The sequence below is a fragment of the Vidua chalybeata genome, chromosome 12 (genome assembly GCF_026979565.1).
Source record: "Vidua chalybeata isolate OUT-0048 chromosome 12, bVidCha1 merged haplotype, whole genome shotgun sequence".
Classification (NCBI taxonomy): Eukaryota; Metazoa; Chordata; class Aves; order Passeriformes; family Viduidae; genus Vidua; species Vidua chalybeata.
Window position 1 is genome coordinate 21,035,038 of NC_071541.1, and position 13,625 is coordinate 21,048,662.

General features: G+C 40.4%; 1 protein-coding gene across 5 annotated transcripts in view; it reads right to left on the bottom strand.

Annotated features, from left to right (window-relative positions):
• BICD2 (BICD cargo adaptor 2) overlaps positions 1-13,625 on the bottom strand; it is a 65,305-nt gene that overhangs the window by 9,876 nt on the left and 41,804 nt on the right. The window contains exons 7-8 of one of the 5 annotated variants that reach the window (XM_053953455.1): positions 8,089-8,299; positions 1,178-1,633 (exon numbers count right to left, since the gene is read on the bottom strand). In XM_053953455.1, the coding sequence (XP_053809430.1) occupies positions 1,541-1,633; positions 8,089-8,299 (304 nt within the window). In that variant the 3' untranslated portion in view covers positions 1,178-1,540. Of the gene's footprint in view, positions 1-1,177; positions 1,634-2,701; positions 6,632-8,088; positions 8,300-13,625 lie in introns of those variants that run through there. The other 4 variants (XM_053953458.1, XM_053953457.1, XM_053953456.1 and 1 more) reach the window with 4 other exon arrangements.

A 13,625-nucleotide genomic window follows, 5' to 3' on the forward strand; every position in this document is an offset into this window, starting at 1 on the left:
GCTTCAATTTGTCATCAAAAGGCCAAAGTGTTCAATCATCCATCCAGGAGATGAGAAACCACATTGGCAACGTGAAGCAGGAGAATGAGGACTGGTTCAAGGGCATGTTTAAAGGCTGGGATCTTTCTGGGTGGGTGTTGTCCCTTCTAAAGGACATTTGTTATTTTGTAGTTGCAATCTTTTTAGTTTTGCTATCATTTGGGATTTTCAAGCGAATCATTTTTAGCATTGCTTCCTCCAAGTTTGCAGCCTCCGCACCTGTTGTGGTTGCTGCTGCCTCCACAGGAGGAGAATGGTGGGAAGATGGAAAACAAAAGAACACTGCAGTTTGATAGCTGCAGTTTCTCCTTCCCCCAAAGCTCCATTCATTTTATTAAATAAAAAAGAGGGAGATGTTGCAGTGTGCAGCTACGCAAACGGAGCAAAAGGGCTTTGTGAATTTGAGATGGGAGTTTCTATTCTGTATTTTTACGTGTATTCATCCTTCCCCCTGAAGTTATTCCCATTGGATTTTACCTATAATGTATTCACACTGGGCATTGTTTTATTGGTCTCACCTTATCTCTTATTTTTCCCTATAAAACCTTTGTCTGGACCCCAGACCGGGGTCACTTGTACGTGCGGCGATCGGGCAAATACAACCTACTTTGGACTGCACAACAAGTGTCCACTCTCTTAAGTCTCTTTGTCTCGGTCTTGCTCGCGCTCTCTAAACAGCTGTGTCCGTATCAAACGGACCTGCAAAGGTGTTTGTCGCTTCTCTCTCTCTCCGGCGGCTCCCGGAGGCGCCTGGCCAGCGCTCCGGGAAAGAGTGCCCGGGCGAAAACAAGGAAGTCGGACAGAGAAGAAAAGAACGAAAAACGACAACTTCCTTCTTGGGGAAACTTGCATTTGCACTGGGAAGCAGTATCCTCCCCTCCTTTCCTGGGAAAGGACAGATGAAGCTATCTTTTGAGTGGTTTGAGTATATGAGTGATTTTCCCAACAATGACTAATGAATGTTTGCTTGAAACTTTTAAAGATAAGCATTCAAAATAACACTCAAAAATAATAATATACACAGAATAATCACAATAACTAGCCACTTTACTTTAGTTATGAGCTCCCAGAGATTATCTTTATTGTTTTTAATTGTTTCTTCAAAGTTCTTGGATGGAAAACCACCTTTTCCTGATCCTGTAGGTCCATCTACTACATCAGCCTTTAAAATCACAAGGATGTGAATATATTTTTTTTAACTCTAACTACTGTAATTATTTGTCTAGCTGAATTTTCCCATGTTATCTAGTGGGATCTCCTAAAAGCACCTCAGTCTTAATTTTCATTTGCCTTCATCCCACAAAACCAGGTACCTGGGAACTTCCAGGTCTCTGATCTTTAGGCATCTCGGTACATCCAGAAATCTGCCCAGTTCCTCTTTTGGGAAGTGAGTAACTTGTTTTCAGGCCTCACTTGCATGAAACAAAGGATCACTGCTGGATTACTGACTCCACAGCAAGCAGGAGTGTGACATTTGCTGGCAGATTCCTCTCCCAGAGACTTAACTCCAGCCACATCTGCAGCTGGAATGCTGAACGCACCCTCCATCTCTGCAGAGGCAACATTTCCCCCAGGGCTTAGGGAGGGGATCTTTCTACACAGAAAAGAGTCAAAGAAACAAATGTTTTCATTAATAGCCATGCACTAGACAACCTTTTTATGTAAATACTCTAACGGTTTTCTCATTTTCTTTCTTACTGAAGCATTCTTGAATCCTGTTTTACTGTTTCACAGGTGTGCTCTCAAATGCATGCAGATGGATTTACATGTTTCTTCTGTAGATCATCCTGCAGATAAAGCTCCTACTATAGAAAATGGAGATCTCTACAATCAGGGAAAGTGTCCCAGCACACATGCCCTGCTAGTTCACTGCATACCCCTGAGCAAGTGTTTTCAGTGCCCAAGGAAAAAGTGGCATCTTGCGCTCTAGCTATAAATTATGTTGATGAGCTGGTGTCATGCAGCTGACTGCTACCAGATAAACAATCAGCAGAATGGTTCTGAATCCTACCTAGGGGCACAAGAGTTGTTAAATTAGAGTATAAAACCATATTTAATGTTTCTAGGAGACAACATGAAGTCACTGCTCCAGGAATATCTTTGTATTGATGGGGCAAACCTCAGCCTTGCCCTCAGAATTTTGGCTTTCTCTTTCAGGAACTTTTTGTGAGTTTCTTTGCTAATTCTACTGGACAAACATCAACTTAATGGATTTCCACAGAATCCCTGAATGGTTGGAAGGGACTTTAAAGACCATCTTGTTTCTTTTCCCCCCGCCCCCCCTGCCATGAGCAGGGACATCTCCCACTAGACCAGGGTGCTCAGGGAACACTGCCAAACCAGGAAATACTTCCAGGGAAGCATTCAGGGCCAGGCTGGATGAGGCCCTAAGAGTATGTGAGTATTTTGGAGAGTATATGAGAAATTAAGATGCAATTTCAGGATGAATTGACAACACTGACATCATAGCCTTAGTCCTACCCTTACTTTCCCTTGTACCAGTACAAACAAGGCTGTTCAGTGACACACATTAAACCAGTCGGATCCAGGCCAAAACTAATCCATGAAGATGCCACAGAATAGGAGAGGATGGTGCTTCCTGAATGTGAGCACAAATAATTAATTTTCTAGTTCTGCAGAAAACTTCATGTGACGTATTCAGTTTCTTTCAGATAAAAATTAGTATTTATTTGGCCCCCAGCTGAAAATCCCCTCAGCCAACTACTTAAACCAGCACCTTCTTAAACCACAAAACCAACAATACTAATAAAAATTAGTATTTATTTGGCCCCCAGCTGAAAATCCCCTCAGCCAACTACTTAAACCAGCACCTTCTTAAACCACAAAACCAACAGGCAGAACACACAATTCTTTTTGTCTTTTATTGCTCCTGCCAATGTGACTACCTTTACGCAGGCACATTGCTTTCCTAGATTAAAAACTGTTTTATTAATCTGGAAGCAGTGTTTTGACCTCCACCCCTCCTCCTAAGGTTATCCAATTAACATAGTTATCATTTTAAGATGCTTAACATTTCTGTTTTTCAGATCTGTGTCAAGGTTACTTGGCAAAAATACATGCACAGGACGTTAAATGGAGACCAACCCACCACTAAAAGGTAATGCACATAGAATATAATACAGTACTTTGACATAATTTCAAATAAATACCCACATACAAATGTAGTAATTTTAAATGCAACAATATTTCTTATGAATCAATAGTGTAACAGAAGATGGAAATATAAGTCCCCACATCTAGGAATAATAATGCTTTTTCCAGCAAACAGAAATCTTTTCTGCACTGTCAATATTAATTCAATTTGTACTTCTTTTGATAAGTGGGAGGGCTCCCCTCCAGCAAATACCAATTTAATCATCTACATGATCCTCACCAAGCCATTGAGAATCTGGCATGGCCTGTTGATGATGCGCTTCTCTCTTTCTGTTTGCTGAAATCAGAATTAGATACAACATGCAAAGGAGATCCCAATGTGCTGTGGTTCACATCTGCACACAGCATCGTGGCTCCTGCCCCCACCACCGCCCAAGGTCAGCAACATTCCCGATGCATTCCCAGACAGATACCATAAATGTGGTCATACACTGCTCATCTGTTCAAGATGAGTCCATCTGGCTCCCAAAGTGTAGTCATGTTTATTCAGGTTTGTGGTTTTGATTTTTTTCCCCTCTATACCCCTGAATTTGCAAGGATTTGCATGATGAAATATCATCGACTAACAGAATTTTTTACAATTCCTTGTATATATAAAGTCTATGGTAAGCCTACCACTAAAAATGTGTGAAATGGTAGTTCACTTTGCACTTATTGCTCCACATCTTTAACAAATTCCAAACCAGCCATTCCATTCCTCCTAAGTGACAGGACTTAACCTACAATACTCTAAGAGTCTCCTTCCAAATAATCAAAGGCACTACTGGCAATAATGAGTGACAGAAAGGCGCTGACAGATAACAACCTATCACTGACCACTTTAGAATTTTTCTTTCTAAATGTACCATAATTTGGCACAATAAAATGAAAAAGTAACAAAACAATTCCAATTTGGAATTTAATTGGTATAGTTGTATAAAATTCTGTTAATCGATAATACTTCAACTTCCTAAAACCCAGGAATTCTGGAATTTACATGTAATACTACTTATTTAATATTTTTCAAGTGCCTATTACTGTTTTAACCAGAGCAAAGTCAAGTTTTCTTCTTGTTACATTGAACTATTCCTAAGAATAATAATACAATATGAAAAAAACCTCAGAATTGGAATACCCTGGATTTCTTAATGAATATGGCAGTTTAAAAAATCAGTAATTTAAACATATAAAGCATAACATTTTAATAAAAAAAAAGATGCTGAAGCACAGCACATAGTTTAGCAGAGCTCCTGCTTTTTGTTGAAACTCTTTTATAATCACAATCTAGAGCCCCCCCAAAATCTCTGCCACATGCTGATATATAATTCATAAGTCACAAGTTTCAAACTGGAGAGAGACTATGAGCACAAACCACTGCATTTATATAAACTCTTCTACATAAGGAATTAAAGAAGCTAAAGAAACATATCAAAAGTGCACAGGTTTAACAATCAGGTAAAAAATGAGCATCTGCAATGAAGTAAATTCCCCCATCCAACATTTCTAGGAGAGCACAGACTAATATGGTGAGGATTACATTTGAAGTAGGTTTCTTCAGCACTTGTAAGGTTTCTTACTGCAGCAGCACTTATAGGTAAAGCTTGTTTGTTTTATAACTTCAGGCAGAAAGGGAAGGTTTCAGGTAGTATATAAGAAAAGGTGTTTTCAAAAGTTAGGATCAGGTCAGTGGTTTCCATTCTGTGTGCAATGGGCCACCACTTTGAACCAGAGTGAGGGCTAAGAAATGCTGTTGCACTGTTGGAAAGGCCTTCTCCAGGGACTACTCTACAGCTGAAAAATGGAAAAATAAAATAGCATTAGGAAAAAAAAAATCAATGTTTATTTCTCAATCAACTGAAAACTTAACCCCATCCATGTGCTGCACAGGCTGGTTAGTTGGCTGAGGGTCTGTTAGCTGGCTGAGGGAACAGCAGCCACTCCAGCTCGCAGATGCCTTCCCAGTGGGTGAACAAGGCTTTGTGGGCTCAGCCTGGAAGCAATAGCTTTGCAGAAAGAAGGATTCTTACAAGTACTGAATACAGCTTTGCTATTCAAGTATAAGTTAAAAGCAGTGAGTGTGCAAGAAATATTTTCAGTAAAGCTTTAGGTTCTCCAGAAACATGCAGGTCAGAATATCATGCAGGCCTATGCAGAGAATCATTCAGAAGAGCCTGCTTGCAGAGGTAGGTGATGGCTTAAGGAATTTTCATGCTTTACCCCAACCCATTGATATGAAAGACTTACAGCAAATGAACATCTCAAGAAATTGTTAATCAAGAATTAAAAGACTCAGTCTTAAATATTACCTAAATATACAAACCGCAGGATCAAGTCACTTTACACCATTCCTCAGTTCTTTTTCTGACAGGATAAACCATAACAGTGATAGACTCAAACAGCAGTCAGGCTGGCTGTTAGGGTTTTTAAATATTTGCAGAAATGACTGAAGATGGAAATGATCACTAAGGCTATTGGGCTAATAGCAAAATTGCTCACACTTGGAACTGAAAGAAGGAGCCAAGCCTGAAAGCAATTAGTCACCGTCTGGTAACACCAGAATTGTTACATTCCAACTAATTTGAAAAAACAAACCTAACAATGCCTTCAATTAGTTTCTCCAGTTTACCTTTTTGCCCTCAGTATTTCACAAAAGTACTGTCACTAGAGACATGGAAGCAGTGAAAACTGTGTTAAAGCTCCCTACTATGGTGGAAGCAGAATTGTTACTGAGTATATTACAGCAGAGAAAGTTAGCACTCAAAAGCCTGCTTTCACCCTGTATTTTTAAATTGTGCTTAATGTAGGAATGAGAAGAATAAAGGCCTTTTGGAAGATTGTGCAGCAAAGAGAAAAGAAGGATTGAAAATTATAAAACATATCTCTTCTAAAATATCAAGCCTGCTGCTTAGCAATATTAAAGCTCAAATTCAGGACAATTCAGTATTTTCTAAAAGAAGTCATAACAGACACACAGGGCCTAGTTTCCAAAACCAGAACTGAAATTTGTTTAAACTCCAAGCAATCATGTTTTAGGAATGATTTAGAATTGAATCACTTGAGGCTTTTTGATTCCTCTCAAGATCAAGAAATGAAATTCTGGCTCTGGGCTATAGCATTTCCATGGTTCCCAGCTTTGCAGCAACGTTCTGTTTGTTTAAAATCTCACTGTATTAATTTAGACTTCCCTCCAACATGCCTAAAAACATCTGGGAAGCCAAAATTTCCCATGTTTTCCCCCCAGTGGGAAAACCAGCCATGCTCTTATTAGCTTCTGTCAGCACTGGGATATCTCCTGTGTGCGCATGGGCAGCGCATGGAGCAAGCTGTGAGCATCGACAGGGACAAGCAGGGAGCACAACAACAGCACAGGGTTAGAATGGCTTTGGGAACCATGCTATTGAGAACTCACCAGCACAGGCTCACATTTCTTTTAGTAACACTACAGGCATACAAAAGTATTTGCAAGAGTACAAAATGAACAGGGCTTTGCATTAAAATAAAGTCTGAGGCTAGGCACTTCAAACTCCGGGTTAAACAAAGAACTGTGCCTTCCTGTGCTCCACAAATTTTCCACAATTTTAGAAGCAACATTTTCAATCTTTTTCTCTTATGTAGGCACCAATTAGAAAGTACACTTCTATATTATCAAACTTGTTGTAATTAAGTGGGTAGAAAGGCCCCTTAAAAGTTCAGTATCAGACAAAGGTTTATTCATTTTTAAAAATTAGTATGTGCACTAAGCTACTTCATAAATCATTATTAGCAGGATGATCTCGATCAATTTCCTGTGCCTCTAATGTAGAGCCCTGTGAAACACATGGCTTGCATATGGAATGCAGTATCTTCCATGTACTTAAAAAATTATCAGAGCTCTGAAATGCTACCTATTTAGGTTAATACTGAGAGCTGAGAAAAACTGTTTGTGGTCAACAATGCTAGACCATAGTCACATTAATTCTACACATACATATTGTGTGGCTAATTTCCTGTAAAGGATATCTCAGATGGGTTCTTTCCGAAGTGTTATGCTTGCAAGGAGCAACATAAGACCACACAGAACCTTTCAGGACATAACTTCTTAAAGTAGAACTGTCTACCAGGTAGATCCCAATTCTTAACATTTTAAATTTTGTATCAGATGGAGTTAATATTGCATATTTTTAATATAAATGTGCAAGTTTCTTCTGATTATCCCTTTGAAGAGAGTGACACAGAGTGTAAATAATGTACCAAGTTTTGTTCTAGCTTTTATAGCCTATAAAAGCTTTAGGACTTTGGTTAGTGGTGATACAACAGCGAGTATTTAGCATCTGCTACAACAGGCAAATTAAGTTTGACTCCAGTTTCCAAATGCTCTGAATTCCCAAGACAGAGCTCTAATTTTAACCGTTGTTTTTCACCACTTAAGCCACAGTAACAAAGAACGTTTTCCATTTGTTTCTGCCTATGAAAGCATTTATTGAAGTATGCTGCAACCCTGGAGGAAGGATCACATTTGTGCTATACAAACTACACTAAGTAACACCAGGAGTACTCTATCAGGCGTACTCTTAACACTTACCATAAACGGCAAACCCCAGACATGTTAATTGTGGAAAAAGCTAATTGCTTTCCACTATTAACTTGTTAATGTATCCCCATACTTATGCATTAGTTACAGTTAGGACCACTGTAATATATCTGTATTACCCGGTTCAACAACATACTAGTACGAGTCAACTCAATGCGATGTTAGATAGTGGGGATTTACGCTGACAGCGTAAAATAAGATGCAGAATATGGCTTTTCTAGACATGTGTCCTAGTCACAATAGATTTTGTATTTCTCACTACAAAACACCTGGTTGTTCAGGACAGATCCTTCAGACCTGTCTCCACAGGACCGAATGGGACTTACACTGGGGTTACTGCCCTTGGCTTTAGAGGCAGACTTTGTGCGCACCCTTTTGGACTGCTCGTGGTCCAGTTCCAAATGTTCCAGGCGCTGGGTCAAGGCCAGTTTCTGTTGGATAGCCATCCGAAGCAAGGAATTCAGAGTCTTCTTCTCATCCTCGGCTGCTGCAAGTTGCCGCTGCATTTCATCCAGCTGTGTGACATATTCATCGCATCTGCAATGAAATACATCAATCTTTAGCAATCCTGGTTCCATTATAAACACTTTCCAATATAAGCCCTTGTGTCAGCCTATACCTCAGTGATAGCTTTGCAGCTGCTTAAACAGGAACTTCAACTAAACTTTTAGAAAACCACAACTACTTCTCACTGGGTTTCTTAGAATCCCACACTCAGCACTTCATGTTTGTGCCTTTCAAGATAGTGTATAATTAACAGCCTCCTCGGAGAGAGGAAGTGTGGAGCCTGATGTAACTGTACTCGTGTCTAAATGTCAGTGAGATGTCCTCTCATAGCAAGTAGACCCCATGCAGTCATATTACTTTTGTCTGTGCTTACAGAGTGGTTCGAAGCTTCAGGCTGGAAAGGGTCTGAGGGAGTGTTGTGAAATGGCCACCTGAACTGTGCCATTTGTTACTTTACACAAAGTCCAAGTAACAAATCTTCAGTGGTGACTGAACAGCACTCTTAAAAACAAGCATCCTTCAGAATTCTACTTTAACCTACTCTGATTATGCTATAAGTAGTGTCTGTCTTCTCAATAGCAAATGGCCTTTATTTAACTGTTCTCACCATCAAAATCAATTTAAAAAAAATTAAAGGAACTGTGTTAGTGGGAAGGCTGTGGTAAAGCTGTATGAATGCCTCAAGCTGTTCATCTACAGTCATTGTTACTGAGTCTGGAAGCTGCTTAACTTAAAAAATTAAAGTCCACATGTAGGTACATATAGATACAACATTTATGCATATGGATAGAGAAGTAAATATTCGTAGGTACCAACTGGAATTTACCATCTGCAAAATACAACTTCTTCATAAAAACAGAAATATCAGCAGAGAAGCTCCTTTAAATTTTGAAATGGAAAAGATCCTGACTTAAAGGGACATTTATCATTAGGTAATATAAAACAGACTGGAAAAAAACCCACCACAAAACAAAACCACATTGATATGCAGATTCATCAGCTGTGCTTATGCTATCAAGCCTCAAACTCTAGTCTCCCTGACTTTAAATAGCAGGATTAGGCTTATATCCCTAATTATATTTGCCTGAGAATAGAAATAGGAAAAAGAAAATCCAGATTTTTATTTTTGAATACATAGAGATGTTAAACAGTAACTCAGTAATATAAATATAAAGGTGCATGAACTATAACTGCACTGCAGCTTAACCAGGAAGACTGAGTGAGTTTGGGGCCCCTACATGCACAAGAAACTGTCCCCTTGCATCTCTGGGCATCCTGTTCTGGAGTTCCTCACAGCCTCTCCCACACTGTGCAGCCCAGCATAAACCAGTATGTGAGGAGTCTTTCTTTAAAAAAAACAAACCCAGGAACCTTAAACTTGTTGGAACACAACTGCCCTTCTCAGTGTGGTCAGATGGACCTACACCAACTGCTGCACTCCAGGGAGTGGAAGCCAGACTCTGGGCCAGATCTTGTCCCATTGACCCATTTCAGCTCTAGAGATGAAGTGAGATTGAAACAGCCCTAGGAAGTCTGAAAAGACTAAAATAATCTTGAAAGTGTAAGAGTCCTCCCCTCTGAGGGAAGGTGTCACCAGCTCCAGAAGGAGGGTGTGGTCACAAAACTGAACAGCTCCCAGCATCCTATTGACCCTGTGCCCTGCGGCTCCAGAGTATCAGAGAGGTGTTTTCTTCACCTGGGGGTGGGAGCAAGACACAGGCTAAAGATTTCTGGGAGGTCAGAGAGGCTGGGGTTTCACCCTAGCTGTCAAACACACTCATGACATCTGAGGTGAAAAGCAAGGTCTGGTTATATTAGAAGTGACCCTTCTGCTTTCTTTCTGTGCACACCTCAAACCTGATTCCTTCCAAGCTCCACTACTGCAAACCAGGGGGATGTCCAGAATAGCGTTACCAATTCCTTGAGAAATGAAATGTGATTGCTTCAGCAAAATATGTCACTGGCACTGGAGTGACCCGTCCCTGTTCCCCTTGTTTCATGCTCAGTATTATTGTCCCAAAAGATTTGGGACACGTAAAAATATGCGGAGGTTCCCCCCGCCCTCTTCCAGCTTCTTTCTTGTGAATCAAAACATATCCACGTTTTTGTACTGAACACAAAGTTAATGTAGCCCCAAAACCTGCAGCTCAGTGAAACAGCGTCAAGATTGCTGCTGTCTTGATTTGTCATGCAGCAGAGAAGTGTTAATCCAGGCCAGGTAAAGCAAGGGGGGCAGATCTCTTCACCCCCATCCCATTTGGAACAAAAAGAGATAAGGAAGAGAAAATAAAACCATTGCAGTAAAGCAAAGCAGGGACTTCCCACACCATCTTACTTATGTTCTGGTATCACTCCTGCCTCTTGACCAAGTACAGCCAGTTGTGCCAAAGCCAATGGCTGACTGGCCTTTCTAGGCCTGGCATCTAGTGTAGAAAGCAGTGAAGTCTTTCCCATGTGAGCCAAACTGTAATTAAAGCCAGGATTTTGACTGCAAAAGATTATTGTAGCAAGTCATTATCTCACAGAGCTTCCTGTTAGCACAGAAGTTTACATCAACTGACTGTCCCTAGAAATTACAAGGTATTCACTATTTCAAATACCTAAATTGGTTGTTTGGTTTTTTGTTTTCCATAGAACTCTATTCAGGGAGCTTTTCCTTTCTTCCCCACAAAAAAGGAAGTGTTGTCAGTAGCATATGTGCAACTGAAGTTTGTAACTGTACCTGAACAACTGTTTTCTCCTACAGAAGAGACAGCTGGGGAGAGGCAGGAATGTTAACTACTCTGCCTACAAACCATCCTGCATCCTGAACCTGCTTTCCTGATTCTTTAATCCAAGAGGAATCAAACGCAAACCTTGTCCTGGTGCAAGTGTGGCTGTCCTGGGTCAAGGAACATCACACTATAGAAAGCACAGCAATCATTTCCTGGAATGAAGGGGCAAGAAGTGTCCTAGAAGTGGCTGTAGATGTTGCATGCAGAGGTGGACTGGGATCTGCACCACTTTCTTCCTTCATGCTGCTCACTGACTCTCAATTTAATTTTCTCAAAAAACCCCAAACCAAAACCCAGCTATGTTGCCTCCCTAACCATCCAGGACAACACAGGCTCTGGACCTGCTTTAGTTGGCAGCAGCAGCTATGGCAGCATATCTTTGTGCTCTGTGTATTTTTACTGCTTTGACAGAACAATAAAGGCTCCTTCCCTTTTACGATTCCATTTGTCATGTGCTAGGCTATTTCCCAGCTATATATTCAATAAAATCAGAATAGAAGATGTCTTTCTTTTAAAAACACTTTTGAAAGATCATTTAGCTTTCACGCTTTTAGGAAGAATGTGAAATTAGTATCAGCCTGTTGTACATTCACACATTTACAGCTTTAAGTAGATAGTGAACACAAGGCTTTGATCCTGCCCATTTTCTTAGTATTGGTAATTAACAACAACAAAAAAAGAAGCTTAAGGAAACATCAACTAGATTTTTAAAAACAACACCAGCTATATACAAATATCTACACCGAGAAAATAAACATACTGAGTGTTAAATATAATGAGAAACAAAAACTAAATCTTCTAAAACTCTCTGAAGCCAAACCATTGAAAAACCTAACTTGGCATTTTCCAAAGCTGAATACCACTGCTTTCCATAAACATTGGTTTGGCCTTAGTTCTACAGACTAGTTTAAGTAAGGGTCAGCATGTAATAGTTTTAATACCATTTATAGGTAAATTCATTAGTGAATCAAGCTCTGTAAAGCTCTGTTCCAGAAAAAAAAAAAAAAAAGTAATGTAACCAAATGCACCTGGGCATACCCATATTTTTCCCCTCTTCCCTGAAATCAATGAGGACCATGTGACAACTTCCAAGGAAACAAGACAGGTTTCAACAGTGACTGAAGGAGGCACTGGAGAGAAGCATCAACTACTTCCACCTCGAGAGATTAAACTGTCAACCCACTTAGGAAATTCAAACATGCAGGATTAAAATGACAATTTCTCAGCTTTATTAAGAACTGGGAAACGTATTAGCAGAGACACAGTTAAAATGAGATGAAAGGAGCACTGACTGCATTTAGCTGTAAGAGATCAGCTATCTGCTGTTTCTAACTCAACCTTTATATTAGAAATTAATATTAAAGACAGATTTTTAACACCTTCCCCCCAACTTTTCCTTACCCCAGGCTCTAATTCCAAACTCTTCAGCTCTCCCCACCCCACACCACCCAAACTGTGCATGTGCTTTGCTTTTTACAACATACAAGCACTGACACTTTCTATGAATTGTCAAGTATAACCGGGACTTGTCAATCTAAATCATGGAGACATAATTGCTGCTGCAGTAATCGCCTGTATTTTAAAGTAACTCACTTTCCACTTTGATTAAAACCAAAAGGGCATACAAACTGCCAAACAAGAGCTGACACAGTGTACTGTGAGGAGCTCTCTGCACCATTATTATTTCACAGGAGTGCATCCTGTGGTTCATTCTCCTTAGCAGCAGTGCTCAAGCAGAGCACCAGGAACATGGGAAGGTGGTGTCGACATATTCACTTTAACAACTCCCTGGAAGAAGACTGTGACAACCCAGGTCCAGGGCCTATCTACAAGAGGCACCTTCATCAAGGTTGAATCTCAACACATGCAGCATTACACTTTAGTTCTCAGACACAGAGTCTAGAGCAGGCACTTCAGTGCTGTAAATGTGAGTGTGTGCACAATATCATTTATGGGGTTTTGTAGCATGCCCATTGGATAGTGAAATGCCTTTGTCCTGCCTGGACATCTTCTTGCTTTCACAGTGATGCTGGCAGCCCAGACCTTTTTTTGTCTCTATCATGATGCCATTCATCACCTCTAGATCTAGCACCAGGAATAGGAGGTAAATGCTGTTATTCTCATCTGGTAATCCCTTTCTGGAAATGCTCAAAGTTACATCTTCTGTGTCTTGCTTTTCTAAACATTAATGAGGAACAGCTGAGGGAGCTGGGTTTATTTAGTCTTGTTGAGAGGAGGCTCGGGGGATCTCACTGCTCTCTACAACTGCCTGAAAGACGGTAGTGAGGTGGGGCCAGTTTCTTCTGTCGTGCCTGCAGTGAGAGGGTAACAGGAAATGGCCTTGAGCTGAGACAGGGGAGATTCAGAGTAGGTATTTTAAACATGATTTTAAAAATTATTTTAAAAATGACCACTGTTCAGGTGGTCAGGCATTGGAATAGGCTGCCCAGGAAGGTGGTGAAGTCATCCTCCCTGGAGGTGTTCAAAAAGCATCTGGACCCAGTGCTGGGTGATGTGGTTTAGAGGTTAAGTGGCAGTGCTGGGTTGACAGTTGGACTTGATGATCTTAAAGATCTCCCCAA